The sequence below is a fragment of the Oryctolagus cuniculus genome, chromosome 2 (genome assembly GCF_051225735.1).
Source record: "Oryctolagus cuniculus isolate XC-2025 breed Fujian yellow rabbit chromosome 2, ASM5122573v1, whole genome shotgun sequence".
Lineage (NCBI taxonomy): Eukaryota > Metazoa > Chordata > Mammalia > Lagomorpha > Leporidae > Oryctolagus > Oryctolagus cuniculus.
This window is the reverse complement of record NC_142868.1, coordinates 55,853,531-55,872,342: the sequence shown is the minus strand read 5'-3', so window position 1 is coordinate 55,872,342 and position 18,812 is coordinate 55,853,531. Positions and strand designations below refer to the sequence as shown.

Sequence of the window (18,812 nt, the reverse complement as noted above, 5' to 3'; positions counted from 1 at the left end):
AACAGTTTGCACCCACACAGACATACAAAGTATAAAGAACTGTTTGAAAACTATTTTTACCATTAATTCTCATAGTACAACACTTTAAGGAAAGAGGTCCTACATGGGGAGTAAGTGCACAGTGACTCCTGTGATTTAACAATTGACACTCTTATTTATGATGTCAGTGATCACCCGAGGCTCTTGTCATGAGCTGCCAAGGCTATGGAAGCCTCTTGAGTTCAGAAACTCCACCTTATTTAGACAAGGCCATAATCAAAGTGGAAGTTCTCTCCTCCCTTCAGAGAAAGGTACCTCCCTCTTTGATGGCCTGTTCTTTCAACCAGGATATCACTCACAGAGATCTTTCTTTTAGGTCATTTTAGCCATGGTGTCTTGGCTTTCCATGCCTGAGAAACTCTCATGGGCTTTTTAGCTAGATCTGAATGCCTTAAGGGCTGATTCTGAGGCCAGAGTGCTGTTTAGGACATTGTAGGTATTGTTTTACATTTAGAAATAACTAGCTCTATCAGAAAGTCACAAAAGTCTGTTACTACATAGAAAACTGCATTTGTTTAAGTGAAATGTTACCTTGTATGAGATCTCAAAGTTTTCACCTCCCCAAATCTGGAGACCTGGATCATACAGACCCAGTTCAAAGAAGAAGTCTCGTTCGATGGCAAATAATCCACCAGCCATGGCTGGGGACCTAAAGAAAAGAAACACTGCAAAAACCATTCAAGACAAACCCCCAACACCCCTTCACCAACAGACAATAAGCCTTTGGAACACAGCCTAAATAATGCATAGAGAAGACAAAACTGATGGCCAAACACCAAGAAATTAAAAAGCCTTCACAAAACAGTCTGTTCATAATTACTGAACTCACCACAATTTCTAACTGAAAGCAAATTAAGATTCATTGTAAGTTGGAGCATTATGTCCTTTTGCCATTAGAGGGCACCTAGGTTCCTTTGTTGATAAAGATTCTGCTTTAGTCTCAGTGATACTCTTCTCTTGCATTCCTGAAAACACTGAGTCATAGAGCTGTGGTCCGCTACCTGCTCCTATAATGATTTATGAGTCATTCTGGGATGAACAAAACTATACACCATGGAAGTAGTCTGTCATTTTTTAATTTTATAGCTCAGGGGCTTGCCAAATCACAGAACAGCCACAGTTCATTCAGAATTTGCAAACGTAGCACAGAAATGACACAGGAGAATTAGACACAGCTATTTACTATACAGGGAGGTAGGAATGCAAGTAGGTGATCTGTAGTGCTTCTTGAATGCATCTTAAATTGGGTACTTTTTAGGGGCAACAGACAAAAAGATTACTTTGGTAGCTTTTTAGGGACAGGTTATTTCCCATTGGGAAAAATGTTTGAGGAGTAACTATCATTCCTTCTTGGGAATCATTAGTTATTAATGCATCATGATTCTTAAGTCTTAGGGTACTTAACACTGTTGGGGTATCTTCTTCATCGTTATACATAGTAGTCAATCTGTCACTGAGTCCTATTGATTCTACTTTGAAAATCTGTTTTGAATTTGTCTACTTCTTTTCAGTTTTACTGCTAGCACACTGGGACAAGCATACAAACACTGGACTCTGTAATATCTCTTAGAATTGGTGTCCTTTTTCCTGTTTTCTTCCTACCCACGTCTCATCACACAGCAGCCAAAGCAGACTCCAGAACAGGGGCCTTGCATGAACGGCTCTCCTCATTCTCTCACCTCACCTGGTTTTCTCTCCCCATGAGTTCTTCACTGCTTTGCGCTTGCCTGGAATGCACCAAGCTCACCTCTGTCTTGGGTCTTTACTTATGCTACTCATGTTACTGAAATATTCTTTCTCCTTTTCCACATGGTTTCCTCTTCATCCTACAGCTATCAGCCTAAATGGCACTTTGTAAGAAAGTTCTTTCTGATGTTCCTTGCTGCATTAGTTTCTCCTTCCCATAAGCTCCATGTGTCTATGATTGTTCTTCATATTATTTGTTGTAGCTGTTGTTTCAGTTATTTGTGCAGCTATCTGTTCCATTTTTGTCTCACTATATTTTAAGTTGCATGAGAGAACATATCTTTTTACATTTATCTTCCTCTGAATAGTACCTGGCACATTGTAAGTACTCAATAAGTATTTGTTGAGTGCATAAATACTGAGTCAAGTAATATTTTCACACCAGGAGAAAGTCATTTTCTCATATCTTAAAGTACATGGCCTAACTCATTCAACAGCACTATTACATTTTTTATTATACTTTCATGTCACATTTATTTAACTGTCATTCAAAATTACTCCACTGTAACTGTGCCTTTTTGATCTTTAAATATATTCTCATTCATCTTGGTATATATTTGAAAATACATCTTAACATGGAAACTTGTGAGTTAATCAAAGGGGAGCTTTCCTTAAATCTTTCTAGCTCATTTAAAAAAATTTCCTGACTAGCTGTTGGAATTAGCAGAAATATAAATGCCCTCAGCACCCTTTAATTTTTTTCTCTTAGTATTACTTGTTAGGCAAATTTAACCAGATAAACAGCAGATTCCTGAATATTCTGAATAAGAGATTTTCAAATGAAAATTTGGAAAATGCCCAAAAAAACTCAAACTTTTATAATTTCTTCATGTTTGCCATTCAGTATCTGGATATCATGAGATGCCCAGACTATATAAGCATTTCCATGATATTAGAAGCACCTTCCCAACAGACTTCTCACATTATCAGCAGTATAACAGGGAGAGAGAGAGACCAAAAGCAGAACCATAGCATCAGACACAAAAAATTAGACACATTCAGGAAAAGGCTACAGTAACATCTGAGCAAACATTTCATTTGGGCTCACTTTTATAAAGACGGTGAAATGTTCCAACAAAAATATCAAAAGAGGAAGTGACATAAACTATTCTACTTAAAAAACCACGAGAAGGGACAAAATCTGATTTGGGGATACAGTTTTCTTTTAATCAAGCATCTTCTGCGAATGAAGCAAGAAATTATTTGTAACATTTTCTAAAGTCATTTATTTTTATTTATCAGATTCAACAGGCACAAAATTAGCATTAAGAGTTAGCATATAGGGGCTAGCGCTGTGGCGCAGTGGGTTAATGCCCTGGCCTGAGGTGCCAGCATCCCATATGGGCGCCGGTTCAAGTCCTGGCTGCTCCACTTCCCATTCAGCTCTCTGCTATGGCCTGGGAAAGCAGTGGAAAATGGCCCAAGTCAATAGGCCCCTGCACCCGCGTGGGAGACCCGGAAGAAGCTCCTGGCTCCTGGCTTTGGATCGGCGCAGCTTCAGCCACTGCGGCCAGTTGAGGAGTGAACCATTGGATGGAAGACCTTTCTCTCTTTCTCTCTCTTTCTGCCTCCCCTCTCTCTGTGTAACTCTTTCAAATAAATAAATACATCTTAAAAAGAAAAAAAGAGCTAGTGTCTTTCATTGTTAACATTATACCCAAGGTATCAAAACAGAAATAAGAGTCTTGGATTGTATGTAATTTAGGTATTTTAAATTTATAGAATGACACTAACCATCAAAACAACATAATTTGGTATATCTATTATGGTCTCATCTACTATGGCAAGATAGCAAAATTTCCTATTTTTCACTTGTACTTAGAACCAGTGTTTCTATGTTTTTCCCACTGAAAGAGTGGAATTCTCAGTAATAGAACTTGCATTTATGGTAAAGCAATTAAAAAGAAGCAAATGTGAATTAGAAGCTCTCAAATAGTGTAGAGAAAGAAGCTCTTTCAGAATCGGAGACAGCATCTATAGTTTTAAATACAAAATTTCAGCTTGGCCAGAGGTTAGTAAGTTAGCACACCTGAAGAAAAGAAAAATATGTAAGTGATTTAGTGATTACCGATATGGTTCAGTTTTTGTCTTTCTCAGTCTCTTCTCTTGAGAGGTCAGAGGCACCCGTTTCCAGAGCATACTCCAATCCCATGCACCTCGGGCAAACCCATCTTCATCACCACCCCCTTGGGGTACAATTTCATATGTGTTGCCATTTATGACATCTATAAGCGGCACAGTGCAAATGGTTCTGTATTATGTTGATGATGGCAGCAAAGATCAAACGGAAACGTATGTATGGGCCCACATAGTTATATGAGTTCATGGGGAAGGAAAAGAAAAAGTCCTTAGGTAAACATTCAACATAAAAAAAAATAAATAATCATTACCGATAAGGTTCAGTTTTATGTTTTCTTTTGGCCTTTTCCTTGTGGCTTAGAGGGATACGTTTCCATAGTAAACTCCAGTCCCAGGCCCCTCTGGCAAAACCATCTTCATCCCCACCTTGCTGTGGTTCAATGGAATAATCATTCCCATCTATGTAATCTATTAGAGGCACAGTACATGTAGTTCTGAAACATTCACAGAAAATGAAAAAGCATTTAAGAACCCAAAAACTGACTAGTTTAGAATGCCTAACTACATCATATGTTTTTGTTGTTGATTTGTTTTTGTGCTAAGGGATTTTAATATCTAATGGGAAACAGAGTAAATGAATGTCCCAGAAAAGCCAAGAAGTCTGTTCTTGCTAGAGGAAACTTTCCTCTAGGCAAACAGATAAACATCAGGGACAAGGAGTCATGTCATTGAGCTTAGTAGTGTTTACTCTTTTTCACTTTAACACTCCAGGGAATCTTACTCTTGGTAATTTTATATTATTTACAAGAATTTCCTGCCTGTAATTTCCCTTTTCTATCTCTCATTAAAACGAGTGAATATGTGTGTGTGTATGTGTACTGATAGTACTTGCCATATCCTTAGCAGTTCTGTAACACTGTTGCTTTCTATTTCTGCAGAAACAGTTATTATGAAACTATGCTTCTGTACTTTTACTTTTAATTCTCAAAATAAAATATATTATGCTATGATTCCTTTTTAAAAAAATAAGCAAAACCAAAAATCCCTCAAAACCTGTATAAGTTCTTAAGAAATGAACTCAGAATTTGAAGCAAAAAAAAAAAAATTCCCTTGTATTTAGACTTCATGACGTTAGCCTTGTATAACTGATTGAATGGAAAGCTGACATTACACAGATAATGCTTGTCTCACTAGAAAGGATTTACAAAATGTTTCTTCTAAAGTGAAAATTGCAACTTTTCATAAGTGGGTTATGGTGTTCTTTAGAAGTCTGAAAACCAAGATGTTTAGAAAAAGGGCAAAAACCATATGGGGCTTAGAAATGTGATACTGTAGAAGTAGATTCTAGAAAGGTGTTCCATTCCCTCCAGAGGTTGAATGGATCATGTAGGGTCATTGTGGTACATGGGGTTGCCACTGGATTCTGCAGAAAACCACTTTTTTGCTGCCCAGAGGACTGCCAGGACTGTTCACTTGGGGAGAGCTACCTGATACCTGGTACGTTCTCTCTCCTCACTTCTAGAATTTTCATATTTCTAAATCAGCAGTACAGTGTGCAGTATCCTAGAGAGACCTTGGTTTGACAGTTTATTGGTTACCAGATTTGGGGAAAATTACTTAATTTCTCTAAACCTCAAAATCATTTTCAGTAAGATGGAACTCCCAGTTTCGCAGGGTTGCCGTGAGGCTTAAGTAAGCATGTGAAAAATATTTACGACAGGCCTTCATATCAAATCCTCTGATGACCAGATCTCCCAAAGTTCTGCCTCTGACTCACACCATTTACCACTGACATATGTTTCATTTTCCTAGATTCTGAAATAGTCAGAATTCAAGACAGAAAGCAAGGAAGAGTTTTGGAACTAGGAGATTGATGCAACCTTCTGTTGTTTCAGACACTTCTAGAAATTTAACAGTGATCAGCACATTTCTATTCATAACCACATGGAATATTTGTCTATTTCTAAACTTAAAAGTTTTTGCAGAATCCAAAGCTTGATGTAAGTAACAGCTGGTCCTTACTATCTAAACTAATAATTGTGAAGGGCACAAAAACTAATAGGTACAATTTCAAAGCATGCTTCTTCAAATCTTTGGAATTCATCCCATTTTAGAAGAAGCAATTAACATTAGTCTTAAGAGGAAATTTTTGTGGATAGAGTAAGTCTCAATAACTCAATCACAAAACAGTTGTCAAATGGGATATCCTAGCTTTCTCCCAAATGGCAGACTGCATGACTGTGAATCAGACCAAAGCTTCAGGCTAGCTCCACCCAAGGAAAATAATTAGCTGAAATATACAGTTCAAACACAACACTTGATGCACTAAATGTAACTGTAATTAAAGAATGAGAATATTATTCATCCTTCTAGGACAAGCTTTAATTTTTCAACTAGGAAAGAAAAAAATAAAAGCAAGGTCATGTTACCTGTCCTTAGATATGGGAGCTACAAGTGGTGCATACCAGTTAACTGCCACCTCACAGTGGGCATCAAGGTATATCAAAACCTTAAAAAAAAGAGGCAGGGTGAAAGAATACTCCTCAAATATGGTACATCATATATTACACACAATTTAAAATTAGATGCTAATTTTAAAATTAGCTTTATAGTCCATTTTGATAAATAACTTGTTTAGCCCAGCATCTCATTCATTTCAATTAAAAAAAGAACCTAAAGGGTGATTAAAAATGTATATGAATTTTTAGTTGTCAAATGGCAGACATGGTTGACATGGTAGATATTAAATGCTTCCTACCTGTCCAAGTTTAGCCTTCTGAGCACCAATACTTCGTGCTTGAATTAAACCTTCTCTTCTTTCATTTCGAAATACCTTTACTAGGCCATTCCACATCTTAATATAGTCATCTAGTTTTTCTTTTAAATGTTCTATGAATAAAAAAAGTTCAATCAACATTAAAAATTAGACTTATATATAAACTTATTAATTACTACTTTTCTCAAGAAACAAGAATAGGAAGTAGGCATTGTGGCACAGCAAGTTAAGCTGCAGGACACTGGCATCCCATATCAGCATGTCAGGTACTAGTCCTGGATACTATGCTTCCAATATAACTTCCTAATGTATCCTGCAAGGTAGCAGAGATGGCTCAAGTAGTTGGGAGTGACAGACTCAAATGAAAGTCCAGTCTCCTGGTTTGGCATGGCCCAGCTCTGGTTAGTGTGAGTATTTGGGGAATGAACCAGCAAATGGAAGATCGATCTCTCTCTCTTTCTCTCTCTCTCTTAAAAAAAAAAAAGTACAGAAAACAGCACACTGAGCAGTCAATAATTTTACATGGGCTACACTGAATGCTTAATCGACTGAGAATTGAACCTGATGTATATTATTTAAATTAAAATTTGAGTTTAATATGCTTACAGAGAAGTGGTTACCCTAAGAATAATCAAATATTCCTGTAAACAAATAAATGATGACTTCGGTAGGTGAGGCTTTAAGATATATTAAAACATGTTGTTTCTTATATTATAAAATTTTATTTGAGAGGCAGTGAGGGAGAAAAAAAAAAAAAGAGAGGGCGTGAGGGACAGAGAGAGAGAAAGAGAGAGAGAGAGTCAGACAGAAAGACTGTTTTCATCCACGGGTTCACTCCCCAAACATGATGGCAGGGACTGTGCCTGGACAAAGCTAGAGCCAGGAACTCAATCCAGGTCTCCCACATGGGTGTAGGAACTCAATTACTTCAGCTATCTCCACTACCTCCCATGGTCTATATTAGCAGAATGCTGGAATCAGGAGCTACATGCAGGAGTTGAATCTAAATATTTTGATGTGGGTGGGACACAGATATACTAACTGCTAGGCTAAATGACCTCCCCAACACTCAGGCTTAATGATTAGTATTATAAATAAAATTCTCAACCTAATAATACTTTTTCTCAGAAAGCCTTTTTCTTTTTTAAAGTCTAATATAGTCCTAAATTATTTTTTAAAAAGTCTTTCAGAATTCCATCAGATGCTATTTTGGATATGCAAGGTAAACACATCTGGAATACATTTTTTACAGACAGTAATGAGTTGATGACTTGTTCTTCAAATTTAGATTCTTAGTTAGGATGGTCCAAAAGGCAAAGTGGTGCATCCAATGATTTCTGACTTCTTTGAGAATCTCTGGAATCTCACGCTGCGGTACACTGTATTAGGGTTCAAACAGTCGCTGCTCTCTTTGGAGGAAGATTATCTTTCCTCATCCCACTGTCATCAGACTGAACCATGTGACTTGTGGGCAGAAATGATGGGGGTCACTTGTGAGCAGAAATGTTAGGAGGCTAACTTACATTGTTACTACATCTCTTCTTTCCCTCTGCCCTATCCAGCTGCTTTCTGAGTGGAGACTGCTCTGTAAGCCTGGGCCATGAAGTGAAGAAGATGGGGCGCAGAGCCACAACTGTCCCCCAGGGAACATGAAGTTTGAGCAGGAGATAATGTGTAAGCCGATACCAGCGTGGGCTTGTGCTTCACCTCCGCCTGACTTGGCCTCGGCAGGCTGATGCACATGTGTGTGGAGGAGTATACTATATTTAAAGGCTCCAAATCTTGTTCAGAGAGACACTGTAATTTCCAGAAACCTAAGTGTTATTATGAGCAGTTAGTTCTTTTATAAAGTTTTATATAGTGAAGTATTTTGTCTCTAAATGAGAAATTGTTAAGTTCAGAGTTTTAGTTTCTGAATAAATACAAACCAAATTTTCACTGAACTCAGATTAGCAAACACTACCTAATTTTACTGAGGCTAAGACTGTGACAGTTTTAAAATTGGTAATACCAACTAAAGATCTTCTGTACTTCTGTTCAAGGGAAGACCAATTGTCTCGACACACTCTAAGCTAAGCAGACTCTGCATGACTGCCTTTATTTCATGCCACAGGGAACTGAATACTGGAAATCTGTGATAAAACCCATCTCAACAATACTAGAGTAAAAGGCACAAAAATCTTCAGCCTCAAAATTCCATTCTCCTTGTCTTGGTCTATGTAGTTATTTAAGGATGGCAAACATCTTTGATGTGTCTTCACTAATTTTTTTGGATATGTTAAAATTTTACCTGTATTAATATTTAAAAAAAAAAACTCATTCTGGGGGCTAGTGTTCTGGAGTAGTGAGCAAAGCCACTGCCTGAGGGGTGGGCGCTGTGGTATAGTGGGTAAAGCTACTGCATGCAGTGCCAGCATCCCAAGTGGGCTCTAGCTCGAGTCCTGGCTGCTCCACTTCTGATCCACCTCCCTGATAATGACCTGGGAAAGCAACAGCAGATGGCCCAAGTGCTTGGGCCCCTGCACCCCTGTGCAAGAGCCAGATGAAGCTCCTGGCTCCTGGCTTTAGCCTGGCCTAGCCCTGGCCATTGTGGCCATTTGGGGAATGAACCAGTGGATGGAAGATTCACTCTCTCTTTCTTACTACCTTCCTCCTTTCTTCTCTCCCTCCTTCCCTCCTTCTCTCTCTGTAACTCTTTCAAAAAAATAAATAAATATTTTAAAAAATAAAAAGCACTGCCTGCAATGCTGGCATCCCATATGGGTGCCAGTTCGTGTTCTGGCTGCTCTACTTCCAATCCAGAGGAAGATTCCCCAAGTGTTTGGGACCCTGCATACACATAGGAAACCTGTATGAAGTTCCAGGTCCTGGCTGCAGCCTAGCATAGCCCAGGCCGTTGCATCCATGTGGGGAATGAACCAGTGGATGGAAGAGCGATCTCTCTCTCTCTCTGTGTCTTTCACACTCTCTGTGTAGCTCTTTCTTTTTTTTAAAACTTTTATTTAATAAATATAAATTTCCAAAGTACAGCTTTTGGATTACAGTGGCTTTTTCCCTCCCTTTAACTTCCCTCCCACCCACAACCCTCCCATCTCCCGCTCCCTCTCCCATCCCATTCACATCAAGATTCATTTTCAATTATCGTTATATACAGGAAATCAATTTAGTATATATTAAGTAAAGGTTTCAACAGTTTGCACTCACACAGAAACACAAAGTGTAAAGTACTGTTTGAGTACTAGTTATACCATTGATTCACATAGTACAACAAATTAAGGACAGAGGTCCTACATGGGGAGTAAGTGCACAGTGACTCCTGTTGTTGATTTAACAACTGACACTCTTGTTTATGGCATCAATAATCACCCTAGTAAATTTAAAAAATAAAAAAACTAATTTTGAACACAAAATCATAAGTACTAGAGGTTGGAGGGTGTGAAGGAGATAGAGGGAGTTTGGAAAATGGGTGCCAAATGCAAGTCAGTTAAAAGAACTAAGTTCCTAGTGTCATGCAGCATGATGGGAAGACTATACTTCACAATAACCTACTTTATGAGGACAGAAGTTCCAAGACTCCAACATTATATCAGAGAAGGGAAAATGTTGATTATCCTGTTTTCATCTGTAGATATTACATAGATGTATTGAAATATCACACTATTGCCCCATAAATCTGTACAATTATTGTTAAATTCTTTTAAAGTACAAAAATAGTATAGGTGTTCTTAAAGCCAACACAATAACAGACAGATTTCTCAATTATTTTGTGGATTAAGACTTCTCTAAATCTACAATATTACTGGTACCAACAATATAACTTAAAATCATATTTTTAAACATTTATCTTGAGACAGATAGAATATTTTTATGAAAACATTCTTGTCATGAAAATTATAACCAAAATAAAATGTCGAAGCTAGAAGCATTTGATTTGCCTAAAAATTTAATGCTATACATTCTCTTGTCACTTAAAACGAGCTGAAGAAAGTAATCAGCTGCATCAAGGTGAAAAGAAAAGAAAATATCCCATCTCCCTAATTCTTCTACACACTAACGTTAAGTGTACATGATCAAGATTCTAGTCACGTCCTTTCAAAAACAGCAAAGGTTTATCTAGACTATAAGAGTGCTAATTAAATTTTGGAGACAGGAAGCTTTTATGAAGACGTTTTGAAACAAATTGGCATGCTACCCATATACTTAGTGGTATCACCACTTGTACACAGAAATTCACCACAGACCTTATTTACCAGAACACAAACACCCTGTTGTCATTAAGCAGTCTGAGCTCTTTGGTCAGTTTTCAAAAGTTTCAATTCTGTTTTGTGACAAGCAAAGAAGGATAAATAAATATCTAGATTTGGGTTCTAGAACTGCAATTACATTTTTACTTAATGTGCTTAGGATCTGAACTACAGTATTAGGTATTTATATAATCAAGAACATACTTTCAATATATCAGTAATATCTAAAGAAAAAAATAAGTAAACTTCACAGACACCTTAATCTTGTAAAATCACTGTTTAATCACCCTGTGGCAAGTGGAACCAAGACTAAACAATGCCTAACTGTTGTAAGAGCTAGTTCTTTAGAATTTTATTTTATTCAATACTCTTGGTAAAATACAAACAAAATACACTTTAGAAGATGCTTTCTATTTTAAATAAAACTAGTTCATGGCTTCCTTTTCAATTTAATATCTGTATCATTATTCAAATATTAAATATAGACTATGAAATATGTATATGGATTTCAGTTTGAAGGCTGGATGGAATTTCAGAAGCCATCACAAAATACATGCAATTGCAGTTTTTCAGGATTTCAAAAAACTGTTTCTTGATGTGACTCAATTTTTTACAAAATTCAAGCCCCAAAGAAAGGATTCAGTATAACACAGTGGTTAAAGACACAGATACAAAGCCGGTGCCACGGCTTACTAGGCTAATCCTCTGCCTGCGGCACCAGCACCCTGGGTTCTAGTCCCGGTTGGGGCGCTGGATTCTATCCCGGTTGCCCCTCTTCCAGGCCAGCTCTCTGCTATGGCCTGGAAATGCAGTGGAGGATGGCCCAAGTGCTTGGGCCCTGCACCCGCTTGGGAGACCAGGAGGAAGCACCTGGCTCCTGGCTTCGGATCGGCGCGGTGTGTCAGCCGCGGTGCGCTGGCCACAGCATGCTGGCCGCAGAGGCCAATGAGGGGTGAACCAATGGAAAAAGGAAGACCTTTCTCTCTAACTCTGCCTGTCAAAAAAAAAAAAAAAAAAAAAAAAAGATACAGATACATGATCTTATCAGTTTTGATACAGCTCTTAACACTCTGTGACTATTGGCCAGTTACTTAATATCTCTGAGCCTTAGATATAAAATGGAGATAACAACAATATGTATTCTAAGGATTACTATCAGGATCAAACAAAATAATTCATCTATAATGCTTAGCACAGTGCCAACCTGTTGATGATGATGACAGATGCTAGCTATTACATTTTTTTTTTTTTGACAGGCAGAGTGGACAGTGAGAGAGAGAGACAGAGAGAAAGGTCTTCCTTTGCCATTGGTTCACCCTCCAATGGCCGCCGCGGCTGGCACGCTGCGGCCGGCGCACCGCGCTGATCAGATGGCAGGAGCCAGGTGCTTCTCCTGGTCTCCCATGGGGTGCAGGGCCCAAGGACTTGGGCCATCCACCACTGCACTCCCGGGCCATAGCAGAGAGCTGGCCTGGAAGAAGGGCAACCGGGACAGAATCCGGCACCCCAACCGGGACTAGAACCTGGTGTGCCGGCACCGCAAGGTGGAGGATTAGCCTAGTGAGCCGCGGCACCGGCCGCTAGCTATTAATTTTTAAAAATTATTTTGAAATCACATTTTTCGAATTACCTTTATTACTGAAGTCATCAATTAACACAATTTCTGCTAAATATTTTCTTGGAGTCCTTTTAATTACACTGTGGACTGTTCTCATGAGTGTTGACCACCCTTCATTATGGAAGACAATGACGACACTTGAAGTGAGAAGGTTTTCATCATAATGCCAATATTTGCATCTGCAAAAGAAAATTTCATCATATTTATTTAGGGGTCATACACAATGCCTGGGTCCAAACTTACTGTGACTGGATTTTCTCATTGGATTAAATATTAGTGATTTAACCAAGGTAAGTGAATGAAATACAGCTGTTTCTATGTTAACAGAAATGTGAAATAGGAGAAGCTGATATGAATAATGTATACTTAGATAAAGCTACTTCATAACCAACACTTACAATGTGATAAAATGAACTAATGTATGCTGAGAAAACTCAAGATATTGTTCACAGTGCTCAGGGATTTTTTTTTTCTTCCTGATTTAGATCTCAGTTTATTTTCCTTTTTGAAAATGGAGATTTTGGTGCTAATCTATTCCATTTGCTGTGACTAAACCCCTTTGTTATTGTGTTTGAAAGCTGTCTTGTTTTAATATCGTTAAATATTCATAAAAATTAAGCTAGTTGACTCAAGACATTTAGTAGACATTTAAAAACTTACTGTTAAATGAATAAAAAAAGTTCTAATATTGTTTAGGACTTTTAGATTGGCTAAAGAAGCGAATTGGCTAAAGAAGCTGTTCTATACAAAACTATCTGAAACAACTATAGCAGGAAAAAAGTGGCTAGAAGCGTTTTCCTAACTGGAAGAAACCAGAACAGGGCCTGATAGACTCAAGGAGCCAGGCAAGGATCAGTGAGTCTCATATAACCATGATTTTGAGAAGACTTTCAAGCATAATCCAAAATTAAGAGTGTCCAAATGTTCCTTCAGAATAACAAGTTCAAAAATACACTGCTAGAGAAGTGCAGATCTTGTAAGAACACAGGCAGAGCAAGGCATGTCTAATTTGAGATGAGTGGGGATAATAATCCCAAGAAAACAAATTAATCTGGATGCAGATTTAGGCAAGCTTTCTTCCTTTGACTCTAATCATTAGGCAGAAAGCAGCAGAAGTGGGTAGAAATTTTGTTTTGCAGCAATTTTGCTTTACACCATAACTAGTGAGAATATTTAAAATACAGAAGGAGATTTGGGACTTGAGGATTTCCAAGACAGGAGATGGCAAGTTGTAGGAAACAGGCAAAACAGGAACTTTGAATGGGAGATAGGAAGGAGTTAAAAACAGGAACTGAAGGAAACAGAGCGTTGAGTGAAGGCAAGAGAGGAAATCCATAAGTGACACTTTCCTCGTCCTAGGGAACTCCACATATAGACTGACTGAAGATCTTGCACAGGACAAGAAGATAGAATAGAATGTGTTGCCCATTTTTTTCCATTTCTTCTCACCTATATGGTTTAGAAATAACAATAAAAATATATACTAGATTATATGCCAGTAACAATTCATGGTATATATTTTTCTTTTGTTTAAAAATTACAAAATTAGTGCACAACTTGCTGTGTAAAATTCAAATACAGAATTTTATAAGGGTGAATATTTCCTCCCTATGCCTCTCCAACTGTCAATTCTCACCTACTACAGAAAATCACTGTTAATAGCTGGTTGTGTTTATATTCTTGCAGACATGTATGCATGTATATATAACATATATTAGGTGAGTATGTAGAGATTTATTTAATTCTTTTAAATTATTTTATAATATTCTATAGTATGGTTATTCCATAAATTCTAAATTCTTTCATTACAGACATTTCAGTTGATTCTATAAATAATGTTAGATGATATTTATGCATATATCTTTAAGCTCCTGCATAGGAATTTTTTCTAAAAAATGCTCAGGAGAGTAAGCTCATAAAAGATAGGAACCTTTTCTATGTATTTTTCTACGTTCCCAGCATTTAATGCCTAGTATTTTCTCTATAATTATTTACTATTTGCTTTAAGGATAATATTATGAAATGCCTCCTGACAGATTTTCTTCTCTGAATAATGTCCAGTCTCCACCATACAATCCACTTTGTGGTACTCTCAAGTACAACACCACATGGCTCCACATTCCGTGCAGCAGGGGATACTACTATTTCACAGAAGAGAGAGAAGCAGGAGCTCTTCTAGTAGGGAGAAGCTGAAAATCTGAAAAGAACAAGAAAACAAATACAACAAAAGCAGACGAAGAAAGGAGCTTGTGCCTAACATCCTTTTCCAATCTTAGGGAAGAGACTACCCAGGGAAGAGGGGCTGCAAAGCAGAATAGAAACTATGTTGAAAAAATGACAGGGATGGAGACAATGTCCCTTCCTACCTCTTCTTTGCAGTCTCCCTTTGTTCTAGATGGAGCCAGAAAGCTAAGATGCTTCGCCATGCTTTTAAAGTTAGGAACACGGAAAGTACTTAAGAGTTGAAGAGCAAGAACTTGCCAGAGGTCATAGTAGTAAAGAGTAAGATGGAAGGTTGAGCCAGGGACTGGACCTCAAAGACAAGTAGGGTTCACAGTCAAAGTGGAGATGAGTCAAAATGAAGATGGGTCTCCAAAGTAGGGCTGGCATGAAAGGAACCACTGAGCCAAGGGCAGCAGGAGAATTGATCATAAGTTACTGCAGCAAGGGCTCTGCTATGGTTTGAATGTATCCCCTCCCCTACAGTCTATGTGTTAGAAACTCAAACCCCAATGCAACAGTATAGGGGGTGGGGGCTAATAAGGGGTGATTAGACCATGGGGGTGGAATCAATGGATTAAAGCTGTCATCACAGGAATGGGTTCCCTAAAAGGAGAAGTTCACTCCCTCCTCTCATTCTTGCCTGTTAATCTGCCCTTCCACATTCCATCATGGTATGATACTACAAGAAGGTCCTCAGATCCTGGACTTATCGGCCTCCAAAACTATGAGAAATAAATTCCTTTTATTTATAATATTATCCTGCTGTAGCAATATAAAATGAGCTATGATTCTTTCAGCAGCAGATAAAAAGAGGGTAACACAACTGGGAAGACAGGGCACATCTCACTTGGAGCCACGAGGGGGCAGCAGAGATGGGAGGTAAGCAGGCCAGACCTGCCCACTATGCCGTCTGTCCCCTGGATGCTACACAGAAAAGAGATCCTCGGGAGCACAGAAAAAGCCCAAGGAAGGAGGATGAATTCAGGGCTGATAGGACACTCACTGTCGGCCAACACTGACTGCACTGCCTTTGGCTGCAAGCTTTCATTTGCCACCAACGGCCTGAATGCTGGTCGTTGAAAAAGTTTAGCTTTTTGGCAGCTTTTCTCGTTTGCTCTTTTGAGATAAAGCCACTGGGTACAGCACATGGAAGCAGAGCTTACAATGTTCAAAGAAAGCCCTGATATTAAGGCTTATTAAGGAAAGAAGGAGCATAGCGTTGAGGTAAAACTCCTTATTTTGCATTATCTATCTTACCTCAGTGTATAGAATTTGTAATAAGTTCTGATATGAAGGAAGGCCAAGTAAAACAAGAATGTCACATTTAAATGGATGGGTCTTGTTTTATATATATATATATATGTGTGTGTGTGTGTGTGTGTGTGTGTATGACTAATTTTTGCCCTCTGGCGTCTCATTTTCCAAGAGAGCTTTCAAATCCTCTAACATCAAGGACAGCAGTGGTTAAGCTATATTGCAGAGCTGCCCTGATTGCAAATATTCACATTCAGATTATAGGCTTGCAATGATTGAAGCTACAGAATCATTCTTAGAGTAATTTTACAGAATGCTTTCATGGCAGCTATGTGGGACAGATGCCTGGTGTCAAGGAAAAGATCAGAATAAAAATTTTTCAGAGCAATGTTTTTATAATACAAAAAGGTAGATTTCAGTACCAAAAATAAAATGCCTATCAATAATTTACTTGTAGTCTCCCTGAATCAGCTATGCTTTTAAACATCTTCAGTTTGATATGAAGACTTTATCAATAAATATAACTTAATTCAATAGATCCCAGAATTTAATATTTGTAAGCTCCAAGTCCCTGCAACCCATATATACTATCATTAATCTACAGCAATGTGTGTATGCGCTTGCATACTATGTGTGCAAGTTATTCATCTTGCTCCTTTTTTTAAAAAAGATTTATTTATTTATTTGAAAGTCAGAGTTACATAGAGAGAGGAGAGGCAGAGAGAGAGAGAGGTCTTCTATCTGCTGGTTCACTCTCCAAATGGCCGCAACAGCTGGAGCTGCGCCGATTCGAAGCCAGGAGCCAGGAGCTTCCTCCGGGTCTTCCATGTGGATGCAGGGGCGCAAGGGCTTGGGCCATCTTCTACTGCTTTCCCAGGCCATAACAGAGAGCTGGATGGGAAGTGGAGCAGCCGGGACTCGTACCGGTGCCCATATGGGATGCTGGCACTTCAAGCCAGGGTGTTAACCGGCTGCGCCACAGCACTGGCCCCTCATTTTGTTCCTTTCAAAGATTACATCTTACATTCTCGGTCATTCATTAACAGCCTCAATAAGGAGTTATTTTTTATTTTCTTTCCTTAATTCTAAAAGCAGTCTAAATCTGATAGAGAAAATTATTTATATATAAGAAACAAATTCTCAATTTGGGAAACACTGAGTTTTTATCTATTTTTAAATTAACTGAGAGCCTTTCCTGCATCCATCTAAGCACTCTTTTGCTCATTCCCACTATAAAAGTAGGAAAATGTTTAGAATTTACATGAACGGTGCTGATGCCAATGGTTGAATAAGTTAGACATATAGAATAACTTTTAACTTAGCATTCAGAAATCCACACACATTGTCAATGTAAGGAGTATTATCACTGTTAAACCTAATTGCTCAAATTCAACCAAGTGAGAGGAATGGATTTTACTTAAATGTTCAGTTTTTATGCACTTTGGTGAGAACGGTGCAATGTAAGCTTCTTGAGAATACACAATGGTAGGTTGTGTATAGCATATTACACGTGGCAAAATAAACAAACATCAAAAGAAATTCATAAACTTCCTCTTCACCACTGAGTATGCTCTATTTTGTCAATGTATTTCCCAAAAAAGACTTCTCTAGCTGTTGTGGACTAGTCAACATAAGGTGGCAAAACAGTATGGATATAATTCCTTTATAAACACGACCTCAAATTACACTGGAGTGCCTGAATTTGTACACCATTTCCACTGCCAATTCCAGCTTTCTGCCATTGTGCACCCTCTAAGGCAGCAGAAGACAGCTAAAGTAGTTTGGTTCCTGCTACCCACATCAGAGACTTAGACTGGGTTCAGGGCTCCTAGCTTTGGCCTGGCCCAGCCCTGGCTATTGGCAGGCATTTAGGGAGTGAATCGGTAGATGGAAGATTTCTCCTTTTTCTTTTAAAATAAATAAAATTAAAAAAATTATACTGGCATTGCACCTAGTTTTATACCAGCATGTCATATTGCTAGCTCTCAAATCCCTCAAACTTTCTCCCCAAATTATGGTTAGACCTAATGTTTCCCATTCTAGTTTTGAATGAAATACCATATTCACACTTGCTGAGTTTTATGTTGTTGGCTTGGGTGTCTGTGTCAGCAGGTCCTGCTCTTTTTCATGACTGTAATTTGTTGTATATAATCATCCCTCTCAATTTTCTATGTTCAAAACTGAATTAGTATGGTTTATAGCTCTTCATCTACTGCTTATATGGATGAACATGAGAAGGTCAAACATTGTGCTTCAAAGCCATGTATTCTCCCTGAAAGACTGATATTACTCTGTTCACAAATTTCATCTAACTTTACTGCTTAACTACATTTCTTTATTTTGACCACAAGGAACTGAATACTTTACTCGAATATCCTATTAAATCAAGATGCAGTAATGTATCACACACTCCGCTGGTCCATTAGGGTAAGCACATCTCTTCTTTCAGATAAAGCAGAGAGTCTGGTGTGACTTTCCTTTGATCCATGGTGGCACTAAGTGACAGATTTTTTTTTAAACACTTATTTATCTGAAAGTCAGAGTTACACAAAGAGAGAAGGAGAGGCACAGAGAGAGAGAGCAAGAGCGAGGAAGAGGTCTCAATCCACTGGCTCACTCCCCAATTTGCTGCAGCTGACGGAGCAGTGCTGATCTGAAGTTAGGAGCCAGGAGCCTCCTCCAGTTCTCCCACACAGGTGCAGGGGCCCAATCATTTGGGCCATCTTCCACTGCTTTCCCAGGCCATAGCAGACAGCTGGATTGGAAGTGGAGCAGTCGGCCCCAGTGACAGTTTTTTAAAGTATGTCTAAGTGCTCTCTCCTAGGATCTTACT

At 38.4% G+C, this 18,812-nt stretch overlaps 1 protein-coding gene across 4 annotated transcripts in view; it reads right to left on the bottom strand.

Annotated features, from left to right (window-relative positions):
- The window catches only part of GALNT7 (polypeptide N-acetylgalactosaminyltransferase 7), a 182,651-nt gene that overhangs the window by 31,275 nt on the left and 132,564 nt on the right, over positions 1-18,812 (bottom strand). For 2 of the 4 annotated variants that reach the window (XM_051842572.3, XM_089327234.1), the window contains 5 exons: positions 12,515-12,681; positions 6,623-6,753; positions 6,294-6,373; positions 3,854-4,036; positions 571-688 (listed from right to left, as the gene is read on the bottom strand). In XM_051842572.3, coding sequence (XP_051698532.3) covers positions 571-688; positions 3,854-4,036; positions 6,294-6,373; positions 6,623-6,753; positions 12,515-12,681 — 679 coding nt within the window. Of the gene's footprint in view, positions 1-570; positions 689-3,853; positions 4,037-4,175; positions 4,359-6,293; positions 6,374-6,622; positions 6,754-12,514; positions 12,682-18,812 lie in introns of all 4 variants that reach the window. The other 2 variants (XR_016229919.1, XM_051842571.3) reach the window with 2 other exon arrangements.